Source organism: Miscanthus floridulus, chromosome 3 (genome assembly GCF_019320115.1).
Source record: "Miscanthus floridulus cultivar M001 chromosome 3, ASM1932011v1, whole genome shotgun sequence".
Taxonomy (NCBI): domain Eukaryota; kingdom Viridiplantae; phylum Streptophyta; class Magnoliopsida; order Poales; family Poaceae; genus Miscanthus; species Miscanthus floridulus.
In genome coordinates, this window is record NC_089582.1 from 150,951,618 (window position 1) to 150,969,281 (window position 17,664).

General features: G+C 44.7%; 1 protein-coding gene and 1 pseudogene across 1 annotated transcript; one reads left to right on the forward strand and one right to left on the reverse strand.

Annotated features, from left to right (window-relative positions):
• Nucleotides 1-481: 481 nt before the first annotated feature.
• On the reverse strand, nt 482-7,214 carry LOC136547539 (probable AMP deaminase). Its single transcript, XM_066539486.1, has 19 exons — nt 6,828-7,214; nt 6,226-6,407; nt 5,340-5,526; nt 4,817-4,995; nt 4,675-4,726; nt 4,444-4,571; nt 3,652-3,831; nt 3,454-3,521; nt 3,233-3,375; nt 3,075-3,136; nt 2,819-2,932; nt 2,549-2,689; nt 2,111-2,263; nt 1,854-1,907; nt 1,670-1,780; nt 1,391-1,570; nt 1,227-1,307; nt 1,032-1,130; nt 482-941 (listed from the first exon to the last, which is right to left on the reverse strand). Exons 1-19 carry the CDS (start codon nt 7,099-7,101, stop codon nt 873-875), a joined length of 2,457 nt encoding a protein of 818 aa, XP_066395583.1. The 5' UTR covers nt 7,102-7,214; the 3' UTR covers nt 482-872.
• A 9,330-nt stretch (nt 7,215-16,544) lies between these two features.
• Nucleotides 16,545-17,618, forward strand: LOC136547541 (probable protein phosphatase 2C 32; annotated as a pseudogene).
• Nucleotides 17,619-17,664: the final 46 nt, after the last annotated feature.

The following is a 17,664-nucleotide window of genomic DNA, read 5'->3' on the forward strand; positions in this document are numbered from 1 at the left end:
GACCTTTCTTTCTTTTCCCCTTCCTGTATCACTGTTACGTACTACTTTTGCGATGACAGCTAGGAAAGTCATCTGTCAAGCAGCACGCCACACATGAGAAAATTATGATTATTCAATCAAGAAGAAACTGTGGTCCGGCAAGCAAAAATCAAGAAGCTGCAGATGCTCCATCCGTCTCTGCTCTACAGAGGGGACGCAGTGGCGAGTCGTGCTCCATCCCAAAAGGCCAAAAGGTTGCCCGTGCCATGCGAAGCAGTAGTAACCTAGTACTGCACGTAAGCCTAGTACGCGATTCCATCCCCTTTCCTCGTATACCCCCCGTCCCGCTTGATGCACTGCAGGAGAGGACCACCCTACCCTAGCCGAAAGCAACACCAACACACACATGGACATGATGCACGAGTATCATTCATTCATTTGCACCTGACCTGCCTCCCCTTCCACCGCAAACAGCTAAACACGTGCGCCTTCTCACTTCTTTCCCTAATAAAGATTTTTTTATTAGTATAAAACATAAGTTTTTTTTTTGGATAACTCATTAATTTATCATACAATTTGGCTAACAAAATACTAGACTAGATGACAGGCATTCGTCGATCCACCATTACAGCAGTACACGTATATAAACGTAAGGAAGTACATCATGCGTTGCCTCCCACCTCATGTTGCACATCTGGATTCAACGCTTCTAAATACTAGGAGTGTATTTGTGCTTTCTGACTTATTCTTCATATATATACCATAGTGATGATACCTCTGCAAATAAGAGATTCATCGAAAGGCAGGATCATGCTGACACCTTTTCTCCTCCCTTGCAGTTACAGCCACTGCCAGACTTCACTGCGACGCCATCACAATTCCCGTACTCTTCTTCACCTGTCAATTTCTTCGGGTAGTTTAACATTTCCAAAATGTATCAGCTCCATTTCTTCTTTCCAGATCTGCAGTCCAGGGTAAGGAGAAGATAGATCATAAACAGATACTACAAGCTAACTTATGAAGACACACCATTTAAATACAGATGTACATACAGTGCGTCGAAATTCAACCCTGATGTGAGGAACATTTGTCTGGTGGATGTCATTGCCCTCCGGACCCCTTTTGTAGTAGTTTCTCCCGATCCAGTGAGACTAAAACAGACAATGTTAGAGCTCAGGGGGGAAAAAAGAGATGGAAAATCCATCCATGACCCACAACAAATGGCCATATAAATCAGTAGTTTATACCTTGAGCCTGTGAGAGAAACCGGACTGGTAGACAGAATTTCTAGCGATTTCACACAAGTCACATGAGCTCAGCTTCCAAAGCTGCCAAGAGCAACAAGCAATCCAAACTAAGAACATCTGGGTGGGAAAACAGATAACAGAGATAGAGGGATGGAGGGCGGGACATTACTGAAGCAGCAACTACTGTATTCTTCAACCAAAGGTTCCTTTGTCAGGTGAATTTGTAGAGGGTCGTCAGTCGAAAGAGACACGTTAAGACCTCTTAAGAAGAATGTTGGGAAAGGGTTCCGATGATAGTCGATAAACAGTGAGTTGTTACTTAAGGGAGACATTGCAAGACCAATCTGTATACAGCCAGACAGAAGATAATTAATTAGTTCCTCTCAAGCAACTATATCAAAATCCAATGGATGTTCAGTCAACACAAAAATACTATCACTAACCTGAGCAAGATAATACAAGTACTGAAGTACAGGGGATTTCTTTAGGTTCACCCCATGAGCAATGTTATGTGAAGTAAGAAACGCTGCAGCAAGGTGATCGATATCACCAGCCTGAAGATAACAATAATCAGATCACTATGTTCAAGTTCAATCTGGAGATTTATAGTCTATGTTAGGCAAATACCTCCCCACAGTGTGGACGCAGTTTGATTGTTGTCATGCCCTTGGACTCACGAAGCTGCACTCGCAACAAATTTCAAATCAACCACTGTAATTTAACCAGATGAAAATGTTGAACAAGAAGCTAACTGCAAGCTAAAATTTATTTTGTGAAAAAATAGAACAACACTATTATCTTTTTTTTTTTTTGCAGAGGATTTTCTGTGTTACTTATCCTTAAATGAGCACATGATGAAGAACTCCATGCACAAAAAGATGTACCTTGTTCAGTGTATACAGATTTGCATAGCAATAGTACACATAATATGCATAGGCTGGATTGAAAACATTAGTCCATTGCTCAGGTGTTGGCATGTGTTTCGTTGGGCGTCTTTCAGGTTTGCTTTCATCATCCACCAAATCCAACCCAACAACCTGAAGTAAATAAAGGAAAATGATGTAAATAATAAGGGGGGCAGACCCAGTGCCGGAGGCTCCCACATGAGTGGGGTCTAGGGGAAGGGAAAAACCGAGGCAAGCCTCCCCCTGCAAAATCTGCGGAGAGGCTGCTTCGAACCCGCGACCTGGTGACTCAGCGAGACAGCTCTCACCACTGCACCAGACCTGCCCTTCAAAATGATGTAAATAATGCCTAACAAAATATAACAAATATCAGGTGGAAACCACCCATTCGGTGGACATACAAGTATTTCCACTAACCTGTTCTAAGAAAACATGGAGCTGAGGATGTGAAGCTGGGTCAACAGTTACTTCATAAAGAGGGAGAAAAATATTGTCGAGGAGGTTTTGGAATGAATTGATTGTGCCCATCTCCCTGTATACATTGTATATTCGAGGAATCTGCAGAGAAAAATGAAACAAATAATAAAGCACATAAACTATACTCCTTGTTCCATTGTGGGCTAGCCAGAGTTTCATATTTGGTTACTGAACACACTTGGACAAAAGAAAGGGGATGGGGGTATCAACCTGAATTAACCAAACAACATTCTCGCTATATAATTCATTGTTCACTATCCAACTTGCCATTTGGTCCCATTCACTTTTCTTCCTCCCATAAATAGATATCCGATACTCAGCCATCTGATGAAGGTAATTGCAAGAGTCATTAGCTGGGTACTTAAGAATGAATAGCTAGAATCCATAAGATAGCATACTAGAAAGATCACTAATCAGATAAACTAGTTCCAGTACTTAGAAAACTAGTTATGAAAGAATAACACACCTGATATTTACTTGCTTCAAGGTCAGAAAATACTTCTTTTGTCAGCTCAGCAAGGAAGCGACCTGTCAGGTTTACATTGACCATGAGATAAATGCAGCATGTGAATAACAGTTGCACCACAACTGAGACAGAAAGACATCTACACAAAATAGTTGTACCTTGAATAAGATTATCCTGCTTTAAAAAGATCTCCCTCAGGCGAGATTGACCACATGGATTATATTTCAGATTGAACTTGTCAAAACGATGAAATGTACTCTTATCAGCATGGACATCTAAGAGATCAACATTGAGGTCATGCCTGGCAGAGAAATCCATGAGTTATGTCAAAACTGGTAACTGAAAGACTTACACAAGCAAAGTCAAATCTAGAAGTTACCCTGTCAAATCCAAACTCTCAAAAACCTCCTTAAGAGTCAAATAGGTCCCATCTCTAAATATTACAACCTACAAATTCCAATTTTGGAGTTAAGTCAGACGTAGAACACATCCCAGATCTCAGGTGAAGAACTATTAGATATGACGTGAGACAATAAGGGAAGTTTCAGAAACCAAAAAAAAAAAAGTGTGTGTGTACCTCATTAGGTTCCTTCCTCAACTTAGACTTGATAAATCTCAACAGGTGTTTATGGTTCATGCATGCTGAGTGATGAACATGAGTATCAACCTTCCTAACGTTGTAGAAGTCCCGGTGAGGTGCAGCTTTCTGAGCAAGCAGTTCTCTATCCGTATTGACCATCAAATGAAGATTAAATTTCTGACATACACAAGAGTGAACATAAGCAAGAGTCAATATATACATGCACCATATTATTCAGTAAGATTCATGAATCAACCAAGCTTGAAAGCCTTGTCTGGGACACATCCGCTATATGACATCAACCTTAGTAAGATTTATGAATCAAGCTAGCTTGTATGTGGATGTATATTCCTAGTAGCCCCACTCATAACCTTGTAGTTGCTTTGTCTTAGTAGCCCCGTTTAATTTGTCTCTTTGTAAATATTTTGCTCTTGTTCTCCAGAACGGAAGACTCTCACTGAGAGTAACTCCCTCACAGCTTTCAGTAAAAGAAAAGGATTATCGAGCCTGTTTGGATTGAACCCTGGTAGGCAAATGCCTGCCAGGCAACAAATCCAGGCAGCCTGATATTCATAATTGAACGGATTTGGGTTAGGTTTTGGGGTACCACGATCAGTTATCCCAATAATTGAACCAAAGTGGCACACACCAGTCACCATATACAAATGAATCAACATAGACCATTGCATGCTTCGATGAACAGGCTTGGTCGTCAGAACATCATTGGCTAAGACTCATGCAGAAAGAGCACGCAGTTGAAACTTGAAAGAACAAAACACAAAGAATTACCTGCTCTAGAAGATTTAGACGGTGATGACACACGGTTCGGATATCCCCAGCAGCCAACACGCGAAGGATGTAGTGCATATCAGTAAAGAAGGTAGTTGCATCGGCAACTGGATAGAGTCTTTCTTTAGCTGTAAAGGCATAGATAAAGATAATGATCAGTGTACCCTAAACCAAGTCACATGAAGGTAGATGTATAGAAACTAAAAGATATGGAATTCCTTTATTACTCACAATCTTTATTGGGGTACACATGAATGACGCCATCAACCATTTCAAAATGGTGCTGAAAGAAAGAAAATAATTAGGGGAAAGGAAATTATCTTAAACAATATCCGTCTAGTCAACATGTTCATATCTGAAGAGCAGCACTTACATCAGTTTTAGCCTGATGTTCATAATTGAACGGATTTGGGTTAGGTTTTGGGGTACTAGGATCAGTTATGATCTCTTTTTCCCAAGGAGCAACTTCTTCTCTGAATATGTACCTCTCACGCAGCTCAAGACATTTCTGAAGAACTTTGTATGCTTCAATTTCATCAGGAGAAGGAGTCTCTGTGAGGGGGGAGAAGGGAGTGTAAGAGTAATGACAAATAGCAAATAACACGGGGCACGGGCAACAAAAGGATTATAGTGATTACTGAGTGAATTCATTCATAGAATAAAGTACATTGCAACGGAATAGAAGTAACCTCCCAATCGCAACCACACCAACCCCCCCCACCCCCCAAAAAAAAGACATAGGCATGTGTACATATATGCAGAGGAAAAACAAAGCATATGAGCTGAACATGTTAGTTCTTTTATTAGAAAAACACCATCTGAGGAAACAGCAATATTGTTAACTTAAGAAAGGTGCAGCCAAATAGATAAAAAGGACAAAAAAAAGTGGTACATACCAACAGCTGTGATGTTGATTTTACTGAAGGTTTCATGTTCAGGTTCCTTTCGAAGTATATCAGCTGCTATTGGGTTAAGCTGGGGTGCATGCAGACTGCCAGTTGCACTATGGGATCTAATCATCTGCGTTGATGGTGCTGATTTTAATTCCCCGTTCTGGCTCGCTTTATCTGTGAGATCTGATCCCTGAGAGAAAGAACAAGAATGAAAGAAACCACTGTTAGTCTATAATACCAGTATAAGTAGGACACATTTGCAAGGAAAATATAATATTGCCCCTACATTGAAAAAAAATTTGTTGGACTGCAGCACATGAGAAAATGCACAACAAAGTTGCAGAACACATAAAAGAACATTTCAATTTGTAGTGAGACGACATTAACAGAAAACAGAATAAATTTCCATTTATAATGTCATAAGCAGTTTAAGGTAGTTTTTACCAAATGAACAGTGTAAATCTTTTCAATGGACGATAGTTACTAACTTGCCAACAATCCAATCATACTGTTGCAGCTGTAGACCAGCCCAGATAGACAGATGGTACCGTGATTCATATCTACATACACAACTAAACATGCTCATTGCTCACAACAATATATGCGTGGTAATTAATCAATATATGTTACATGCATTGCAACATAGACTAAGAAACTCTACTTGATAACTGGTGTAACTTAGTCCAAGGCCTAAATAGTGAATACAACAGTAAGTTGAACCTCCCGAAATCGCACAGATTTTGAGCCAGGGTGCATTTAGCTAAACAAAGCTCAAAATGTGAAGATCCTCAAGTCAAAGAATTCATGCAATTGATAGATCCAATTCTAGTGGAACTAGCAGACAGATTGGTATCACTAGTTCAGAGTAGCATAGAGATCTGATACTTACAATAGCACCGTTTGGGGCCAAGTAAGCAGTATCATTCTTGGCATCTGGGACAAGATCCTCCTCGTCATCTGAATCTTCAATTCTATCAAATGCACTGACAGTGGGGACAGAGGATTTGGGCGTAGTCGGTCTAACAATAGGTCCAACTCTTTTAGTCGAACCTGGAGAAATGATTGGCCTACCTGAAAGATAAAGAAGACAGACATTAGCAGGATAACTGGTTCATATATACCTAGTAAGTACGCGAGGTCATCAACTTCAATCGCAACTTAAGTTGGAGCATCAATTATTTGTCCAGATCAAAACAAGCAGGGGGTGTGCTGTAAACACTGAACAAATCAAACTATCGCGCATTATTTCTCCAGATCAAAACAAGCAGGGGGGGCGCACAGTAATAAACACTGAACAAATCAAACTATCGCGCACATTGTGCATTCCCATATACGATGCGAATAAGCAGTTGATGCTAAACTTCCGTAGAGCGCATTAGCGCGCCGATCACGTGACACGTGACTATGAGGTGGTACGCAGCCATGAGTCAAAAACATGAGAAATCGAATCGAAACGAAACGAAACAGTAAAAGGAGCGGGAGGCGTACTACCCTCTCGGCCGGTGTGGAGCGGCGGTAGGCCCGGCGGGATGGGAAGGGTGCTGCGATCGTGGTCCCTGTGCGCCGGAGGATAGTCCTCGTCGTCTTCGCCGTCCTCCAGTTCGTCGCCGTCGGGGAGGAGGCGGTTGCGGCGGCGCTGTTGGTCGCGGGCGAAGCGGAGAAGCTGGTCGAGGGTCTTGCGGTGCATGTAGTAGGCGGATGCGGCGGCGAAGGAGGCGCCGACGAGCGCGGCGAGGGCGAGGTGGAGAGCGTAGGGGGACTCCATCGCGCCGCGCCGCTGCCAACCTTGGGGCTTGGGCTCGGGCTGGCTGACGGGCTGTGTTGTGTGTGTGATTTGATGAGGCGGCGGCGCCGAATGCCAGGGGAAACCGCCGGGCCTGCTCTGCCGCTTTATACGAGCAACAGGGGAGGTGGGTCACTGCCTCAGTCACTGCTCGGTGGGGTCCCCCCTTTCTATTCTACGCGACGAATCTCTCCCGGGGGCACCTTGGAATACCAACAAATTCATTTTCGCTCTTCTTTTCCCCCTCTTCCCTCTTCCAAAAACATGCTACATGTACTTTTTCAGAGCATAATATCACAGGAAGCATATTCTTTCGTTTTATATGGAAACGCATATACAGTCAATAACTTCAAAGCGACAATGACTTGATGTCAAGGCTTTTTGATAGCAGTGATATGTTGTTAAAGCACATGTGATGGTGTTTAGTTACGGTGACTTGTGATGCGAGGTACATACTGTTGTTGTTTGTCCGACCAATGCTATTAAAGCCAGCTGATAAGTCGGCTGAAGCTGTTTTGTTATGAGAAAAAAAAATATTGTAGATTCAACTGATAAGCCGGCTGATAAGTTCAGTGAACGGGCCTTAGTTGTTGTGTGATGATGTTTCTTTCTCATTTTAGTTTTCTCAGTATGTACCCTCATATAGAAGCAAACGCTATTAGTGTCGATTTATCAAGGAATTGTTATATGTTTCTAACTAAATCTCAGTATGTATCCTCATATAAATTTATTTCTTTGTTCCAAAGAAAATCACTCTGACTTAGCAGGAACCTTTTTCGCGATCGTGCCGTAACACGCTTTTTCATTAAGCAAAAGTAAAGTTTAACAATACAAAGCTTGCAAGGTAATTGTTGATTACCGAGCTAACACCCTCAAAGCTCGTCAATCTATACTCTTTCAATCCAAAGCAAAACATATATATTCATCATGCATGTGTATGGTTTACAAAAAAAATGGGCTCATACTTTTAGCTGGTACTGGTTTTTCTTTGTGTGGTCACAGCACAACCAAATAAGAAGAAAAAAAAAGGATAGGAAAAGAAAAGATTGCAAGACAATGCATGTGAGGCAGAATTATTGTATATATATGGGGACTGGAGAGGACAAGGAATACTTGACTACTCAATTAAGCCGAATTTGCCACATCTGCATGGACGCTCTAATTTGGAAGTGAAACAACTTAGGCCGAAGACTTGCTTTTGCTTGTGCAGAGATCGAGAGGGATAATAATAATAATCCAAATGAGCCAACATGTGGCATCTACTGACTACTAGGCAATTGGTCTGAGGCTTGGGAGTTGGGACAGACATGATCTCATCAACTTTCGGCAGCTGGCGAACGGTGCTAGTAGGAACATATACTAGTAGCATGCATGATTTAAGATATTTTCAAGGTGTTTTTGGCATTTTAAATGCATTGATTTTATTATGTATTTAGATATAGTGTACCTCAAAACGTATAGCGTAAAATATGTATCTAAAAAAATTAAAATACTTTGTATATAATTTGAAATGGAGGGAGTAGTAGTAAACTAAGGGCATGCTTGGTTTCACCACTAAAGTGTAATGGCTCCTAAAGTTTAGTGATCTCCTGTTTAGTTATAGTGACTAAAGATCACTAAAGCAGTTGTCCCATATACACTTTAGTTACTTTTAGCTACTCATCGGTGACTAACAGCCACTAAACTTTAATGACCCCTAAACTTTAGCGGAGCGTTTGGTATTTTAGTGACTAAAAGTGACTAGGAGGGGTGAACCAAACAGGCCCTAAGAGAAGTGCAGCAAGTGAAATCTGTTAGGAGCCGTTTGGATCTCTTTATTTGGGAGGAATTGGAAACTACTTAATGGATTATATTCTATTTGGCTTGGAATACGAGATTTCATCACTTTCCAAAGTTTGCATATAAGCCTATCTTAAATTTATAGGGTGAGAGATGGAATTTGATTGTGTAGATCACCATGATATGTTTCTATTCTCCAACTTATAGCACACTTTTCAACTCGCTTGCCTACAGGAGAAATGCAACATATAAACATCTCTATTGCATGGCTTACAATAGTATACAAATATTTTTCATATACAACCATATTATCTTAATTAATATGTATCTAAATTATACTTAATCCGTCCCAAATTATAAGACGTTTTGATTTTTCTAGGTTCATAGCTTTTGCTATGTATCTAGACATGTTATATATCTAGGTTCATAACAAAAACTATGAATCTAGAATGTCAAAACGTCTTATAATTTAGAATGAAGGAGTAATTTATTAGAATGCATTCAATTCAAAGGATCCGAATGGGGCGTTAGCTTTATTGACTAGTCATGTGTTTCAAAAGGCAGAATCTTATGAGTGGCACCTTCAGATCTTACCCTGGGATAATACCACACAATTTCAAATCTTTTGACCTCTACTGGATTATTGTGCACTAAGTATGAGATTGCTCCTATAGTTTTTTTAAAAGTAAAAGCTGTAACATGCGCTACCATCTCAAAAAAAAAAAAAAATGAAGGCTGGCTGTTGAAAGGATACCCGTGACAAATGTCAATTGACGAGAAATAAACAAATCACTAGCGAAGGCCAATTAGCTTGAATGGCGTGTTATGTTATCCCTAGTAGTACGTGTCCATACTCAGTAGTGTATCGATCAATTGGTACGGTGCACGTGCTCACCTCCGACTTGCATTTCTATTCATCGTCCCCCGAAGTTTGTTGCCGTTTGTGTTAGTGGGCTCAATTTGTTTTGTTGTTTTGGCCCATTTGTATGTTACGTGGATACTGGAGACGGAGAGGGAGGACAAAATGGGAATTTTGCCATCATCAAACTTGCGTTTCGCTCGTTTGCCATCATGCAAAAGAGATTCACCGGATTGCCATTACCAAACCGAGTGCACACGCTGAAATGCCATTTTGCTGATTTCTCTCCAATTTTATCATTATTTTTATTCCAACCAAACTTTAATTCCCGTTTTACCCCTGCCCCTAAACTCAAAACCTTATCTCTTTCATCCTGTTCATCTTCGTCACACGCACACACACACCAGCAGGCCGTTGTCGCCCCAATGCACACTGTGCCGCCCCGACACCAGCACGCGGCGCTACTCCTGGCCATCCCACCGCCGCTGCCCTTCCCCAGGTCGCCGCCCGCCCCAACGCCAGCCCCACCGCCGCACTGCCACCACCCCGCTGCCGCGGCCGTCCAACACTGCGCTGCCGCCGGCTCGCCGCCTCCAAGTAGGCACGCGCCATCGTCCATGACTGAGTAGACGTCCGCCCCCAGCTCGAGTCGTCCCATCATGGACCTCCACTGCACGACATCGCCGACCTCCACCTAAGCACATCAAGCGCAATCGGGGCGATGCTCTTTTATGGCGTCGGTGTGCGGCCGCCCGTGCAAGAGCAGTGGCGGGCTAGCGTGCGTGTGGTGCTACGGTAGGCTCGCGTTGGGGTGGTGCGGTGGCTGGTCCCCGTGAGAATGAGATTGGTGCGGCTGCTGGCCGACATACGTGCGTGTGTGAGGAGAGAGGAGCATAGGGAGACGTGCGTGCGAATTGTGAGGAAGAAGAAATGATGGATGAGGTATTTGGGGCAGGGGTAAAACAGGAATAAAAGTTTGGTTGGAATAAAAAAATGATTAAATTAGAGAGAAATAAAGAGAATGGCATTCCAGCTAGTGTACCTAGTTTCATAATGGCATCCTAGCGAATCCTGTTTGTATGATGGCAAACAAGCGAAGCCCAAATCTGATGATGGCAAAATTGCCATTTTCTCGAGAGGGAGGGATTCATCTGTTCATCTTCTCGTCTTCTATCATCTTTCGACTCGGAGGAGCTACGGCCTGCGGTGCGGGGCGTCGCCCCTCACCACAACTGCGAGTTGCAGGCGTCGTCCCTCTTTTCAGGTGCGGCCTACGGACGTCGTCCCTCACCTCAACCCCACTCCTCTCCACAGCAGCTTCCATCTGGTCGCTCCCGTTGTGCTCCTTCACCTCAACCCCAATCCTCTCCCTAGCAGCTTCAGTTAGTCGTGTACAGGATGTCTCCGACGAGCGGAGTGGGCTGCTCCGCCCAACTGGTGCGCGTATCTGAAGATTAGTGTTGATTTCCCCCCATGCCGATTCAGTTTCCCCATTCTATTTAGGTTCATGTGATTGCGCCTACATCCCCTTCTGCATTTCACTTTAGCATGCTGTGTCAATTAGTTTGGCATATGTTTATTCTATTGAAATGGATGCATCATCTTTAATTGTGTATCAGTTAGTTTTCTTGTAAAATCACTGTGTATTGTTCTCATAATCTGTGTTTGTTATAATTATTTCTTCAGTGTGAAATTCATTGTGTAGTGTTTTCATAATCTGTATTTGTGTGATAATTATTTCTTCAATGCGATTCAATTTTCCCATTGTATTCAGGTTCGCATCTGATGGCACACCCATTTGTTTTGAAATCAATTTGTATTGTTCATTTCTCTATATTGTCTGTGTCGGAACAAATTGGTTGTTGGCCTTTTTGTTCTAGTGTGTTGTTTGTTGAAGAGAGAGAGAGGGAGAGGGTTCTGTTTTTTCTCTACTCGCTTCCTGTCTGGTGCCTGCATTGCACGCATGGCCCCTTGTGCATGTAGTTCAGTTCAGTCTTGTTCTTCTTTATTTAGTTTTTTTTAGAATTGCTATGTGTATGGATAAGTATCATTGATACATTTATTCAAGAGTCTCTATTTTTTCAGCGCTTGTTATTTCAGTACTTCATAATTGTATGATATGTCATTTTCAAGCAATGGTGATGTATTGTTAATGTTCAGTTTCAGTTTTCTCAGAGATTCAGTGTTTTTTTGTTTGTGATTTTAAAGAAACCACAATAGACAATTCAGTTTGCTCAAATAATATAATTCTTAACAGATTATTGCTTGTGGAGGCTAGTGCTCAGTTCCTCTGTTTTCTGGTTTTGACAGGACTAGGATGCAGACTTATGTGTTTAATTATATATGGTGGTTTAGTTCCTTAAGTTGTTGCATTGATATAATATATGATTTGTGGAGTCTAAAATGCATCGATCGATCCACCCCTGAGTTTGATATTGCTAAATATATTGGAACTGAAACTCCTACTCAGGTCATGCAACACTATTTTGTTACATAGTTTTTTTTAAAACAGGTTACGAAGGTTTTAGTGAGGTTAGAGAATATTTGCAAATGAAACGTTGAAAGGTCCTTGTTTAGTTTTGGTAATTGAGTGACAACCTAAGTGGACTAATTGTGTTTATGTGAGATACACAGGTGATTAGTCCACAGGTACATGTGTGTGAGCAACATATGCCATGAAGGTGAAAATGGCTTGAAGATGTTGCAAAGCTCACACATGTGATGATGAAGGAGCTTATTGCACATGAGACATGACATTGAGTCATGTGATCAAGGTGGAGAAGATCAAGACAATACTTGGCTTGATGGACCGGTTGCAAGTATGAAGGGCAAGTTAAAGGCTTTGGAGTGATGGACCGCGTGGCGGTGAAGCTTGAGCAAGACTTGGCGCCGATGGACAATGGCAACGGTGAAGAGCAAGTGAAGTCAAGATCGATGAACCAATATGATCACGTGATGATATGAAGTGAAACATATCATTGTTGATCGTATTGGTGCATGTGTTGCATCGACATTGAAGGAGATGGAATGGAATGCGCAAGGCAAAGGTATAACCTAGGGTATTTCATTTCACCGGTCATAGGTGTGTAGAGAAGTTTATGACCGGGTTTTAGGATAGATGGCCATACTATCAAGAGGGGCAAACTTGTTTGTATATCGGTCATCTAGTGCCACTCGAGTGATCTAACTTTGCATTGTCGCTAGGATCGAGTGGCGTGGCAAATTGAGTGGCTAACATCCTTTGGGAAATGCTTGTGAAAAGCTAACACATATACACATGGTGGTGTACACTTGGTGGTGTTGGCACATCTACAAAGGAGGTGGTGTTTGCAGGGTTGAGATGGGTTTGGGTCCCTCTCTCCCTCCCGCCGAGCTTGCTCGGCGGGATTCGGCGCTTTCGGGAAAATGGAATGCCTATTTTCTATTGCGCCGGATGCAAATTCTTGTGGTTGGCACATTAGAGCAAGGGTAAAAAAGTTAGAAGTGAAAACGAGTTGATCGCGGAGACGCTGGCGTCGGTCAACTGACCGGACGCTGGGTCTGAAAGCACCGGACGCTGGCAGGCTGCATCCGGTCAGGCTGACGTACGGTGACGCAGAAGCTGGAGTGTGACCGGACGCTGGGCTGCGTCCGATCAAGTGTGACCAGACACGTCCGGTCGAGGTCGATACCTTACTGGAAACGACCGGACGCTGGGGGTTCAGCGTCCGGTCAGTTGAAGCTGCTGCGTCCGGTTAGGTCAAGTGATCGTTGGAATCAGGACACGTGGCCGTCTGCGGGTGACCGGACGCTGAGGTCCAGCGTCCGGTCAACACGACCGAAGCGTCCGGTCGGCCCGACTTTTGCCCAGTGAAGGGGTAACGGCTAGTTTAGCCCTTAGGGCTATAAATAGAAGTGGCCTTCGGCCATGGCTGGTGCTGAGCACCTTGGGAGACTTTGTGTCCATGCTTGAGAGTGCTTAGGAGCCCTCCATCTCACACATACTTAATAGCGATCATTCGATTATGTGAGTGAGCGATTCTAGTGCGATTGCATCGTGAGGTTGCATCGAGTGGCACTAGGTGATCGAGTTGCAAGCCGGTGGTGCTTGTTACTCTTGGAGGTTGCCACCTCCTAGACAGCTTGGTGGTGGTCTCCGTCGAAGCGCACAAGAAGCTTGTGCGGTGCTCCGGAGAAGTGCTTGTGAGGGGCATTGTGCTCACCCCGCGGGAGCCACGAAGAGCAACTCTAGTAAAACGTGTCATTGAGCTACCCTCACACAAGGGGTAGGTTCTTGCGGCGCCCGACGTGCGGGCTTAGCGGGTGATGCTAATTAGCCACCGAACCACCAAGTGAGCGGTCGGCACAACGGGACTAGCGTGTTGGCAAATACGTGAACCTCGGGAGAAAAATCATCGTGTCAACCTTGTTCTTTCCGTTGGTTTGCATCCCCATTACACAAGCTTGTAATTACTTTTATACATATTAAGCTTGTGTAGTTGCTCTTGTAATTAGATAGCTCGCGTAGCTTGCTAATTACCTTCTTGCTTGTGTAGCATAGAAGTAGCTCCCTTGCGTGGCTAATTTGGTTTTAGTAACCTTGTTAGTCATATTGCTTAGTTTGTGTAGCTAAGTATTTACGCTCACTAATTAGGCATTGGTTGCCTTGTTATTGAGCATTGCTAGTGAGCTTTATTAGTTTTGTGCTTTTGCTTACTAGCATGTGTAGGAGCTCTCTTGTTGCTTAAAATACTAGTAGCATAGGTTTGTGTAACCTTGCTCCTAGAATTGGTTAGGAAAGCTCTAGCTAACACGGCACCTTTGTTGCTCGATTAGTATCTTTGCAAGGTGCTAGTGAACATAGATAGAGGGGTGTAGTCTTGGCTAGACCGATAGTTTTAAATTTTGCACTTGTTTTAGTTAGCCAACGCGATTAAGTTTTAAAAGAACTATTCACCCCCCCTCTAGTCGCCATCTCAACCCTTTTAGTTGGCCTTACATTATGGTTGGCCCTGTCCGCTTGAACTTATCAACTGGCTTATCAGCTAGAATCTACAGTATTTTTCTCTCACAATAAAACAGCTTCAGCCGGCTTAGGGCCTGTTTGGTTTCAAATAAGTCACCTACTTATAAGTTAAAAAGTAAAATAAGTGACTGGTTTTGCAAAACACCACTAACTTATAAGTCACCCCTGCTTATAAGAAGTAAGCTGGTTCACCCCTGCCTAAAACTTATAAGTCACCCTTTTCCACGTGGGGCCCATACCTTTCACTTAACAGGCATTAGCTTATAAGTCATCTACAACCAAATAGACATACTTATAAGTCACTGATTTTTAGTCACCTAACTTAATTAGTCACCCGACTTATGAAACCAAACAGAGCCTTACTTGTTGAGTTGATCGTTTCAGTGTGTCATTCCTTTTATTTTTTTCTTGTTCTCCAAGTTGATCCTGTTCAGTTAGCTTGCCAAAAGGAATCTGAGTGGTTGGATATGTAACGCGACTTCTTGTGTAAGTTGTTGCGTTTGGGTGGAGAGGGAGGACCTGGTTGATTATTTTATTATATTTTTGCGTCCATTCATTTTTTCTTTGTCGTTTTATATAAATTCTATAGATTACATGTTTAATTATGATTGGCTCAAAAAGCGGTTGATAGCTGTACGAACTATCATCCGGGTGATGGGTAGTCTACTAAGTACTTTGATGAACCAGTGGGACATACTAAAGTGTCTGGGCCTAGCTGTACAGAGCTGGGCATCATTGAAAGGCCGCCGAATCCTGGTAGAAAACAAGGCGGCCTAATTATAGCCCATCACGACAAGACAGTCTGTGGGCCACTGTATCCCTTTTCTCTACGGACCATTGGACCTGCCCACTAATAGGTCCTTGATTTTTTTTAAATAAAATAGGTTCCTGATTTTCACGGGCAATACGTATGCATGCATTGTACCGGAACATGTAACTTTGTTGCATGGTTAATTTGGTGATTGGAATATTTATGTAGCAATCACGTCGTACGTTTCATTTTGTATGGGAGACAGATGTTGTTCTTACTTGTATGGATACACAACCTGTTCGTTTGGTTGTGGCGGGTCGTAAACGATCGTAAATTTCCAGTCGAAACAGTATTTTTTTCTCACACAAACCAGCCAGCAATACTTCTTCACAAACCTGCAACCATATGAACCAGCAAATCGAAGATTGACAGTCAGGGGCGAAGCCACGTTGATGCAGGTGCATGTGCACCACGGTTTTGTCGTTGCCGCCGCTCAGCTTCCGACGATCCTGACTCCTGCTGCTGCAGCATGCAGTAGTGCAACTAATATACTACAGTGAGAGTCAGAGAGAGACCGGCAGATGCAAATTAAGGCCCTTTGCGCAGCTCCGGGGGCTCCGGCTCCTCGTCTCGACACCTGTAGCTGTACGGTAGCGACACTGTAACCGAAGCTGTTTTAGAAATCGAGGTAGAAAATGAACTAGGGAGAGGAGCGGGAGAAGCCGCGACTTCGAGCTTCTCTGGCTCCGTGCTACAGTAGTGGAGCCGGAGACAGCGAAAACCGTGCCAAAAAGACCCTAAATTAATCACACACAGTACACAACTAACAGGCTACTTCACTACAGTAGCAAGCAAAGCAACCAATAATCCAATCCGTACGGCGAACGTGCCATTCTCCGCGTCGGTGGTGACCAACCCCAACCCGGGCTCGCCGGTCTTCTCCCCGTCCCGCCGCCTCCCGCCCTCCCTCCTCCTTCAACAAGGACACGCCGGAGCCGCACCACCATATCCATACCCTCCCGGGCTCGCCGCTCAGGCTCAGACCACCCTCCCTCCTCCGGGCCCGGGGAACAGGAACAGGAACAGGAGGCCGCCTGCTCCCCATCGCCATGCAAGCCCACCAGCCACCAGCAGTTTGCAGCTGTAACGACGACCGCCATAACTCCGTCGCCGTCGCGGCTCGTCAACCGCCGACGCCCACCGCCTCTCCTTGTCCCCACGGTCACCACGGAACAGGAACAGGAGGCGGGGCCTGAGACCCAGGAGACCGCGGGCCACGGCTTCGCGGCCTACTGCCGGAAGGGCAAGGGACGGAGACGGGTCCACATGGAGGACCGCCACGTCGCCGCCGTCGGCCTGGGGGGAGACCCCCACACGGCCTTCTTCGGAGTGTTCGACGGCCACGGTGGCAAGGCCGCCGCTGAGTTCGCCGCCAACAACATGCCCAGGATCATGGCGCATGGCGCAGGAGCTGCTGCTGCAGCAGCAGCAACAAACGCCCATGACCACAACCAAAGCCGTCGAGGAGGAGGCCGTGAGGCGTGCCTACCTGAGGACCGACGCCGACTTCTCCACTTCCAGTGCGGGCGGCGCCTGCTGCGTCACGGCGCTGCTCCGCGAGGGCCGCCTCGTGGTGTCCAACGCCGTGCTCTGCCGCGCGGGCAAGGCCAACCCGCTCACCTCCGACCACCGCGCGTCCCGCGAGGACGAGCGCCGCCGGATCGAGAGCCAGGGCGGCTTCGTCGTCGACTGCCGCGGCATGTGGCGGGTGCAGGGCTCGCTGGCGGTGTCCAGGGGCATCGGCGACGGGCACCTCAAGCCATGGGTGCTGGTGGAGCCGGACACCACCACGCTGCCCGTGGACGCGAGCTGCGAGTTCCTCGTCCTCGTCCTCGTCCTCGCCTCCGACGGCCTATGGGACAAGGTGGACGTCGCGCGCCCGCTGTGCTGCACCGGCGGCCAGCAGCTCCCTCCGCGGCCTGCAGGCGGCTGGTCGAGTTGGCGGCGTCCAGAGGCTCCACCGACGATATCACCGTCCTCATTGTCCGTTTATCGGCGATGAGCGACGACTTATACTTATTATAGATTAAATTAATAACGCGACGCGCTTACTTTCCAATATATACGGAGTATATATCAACTTGCAAAGCA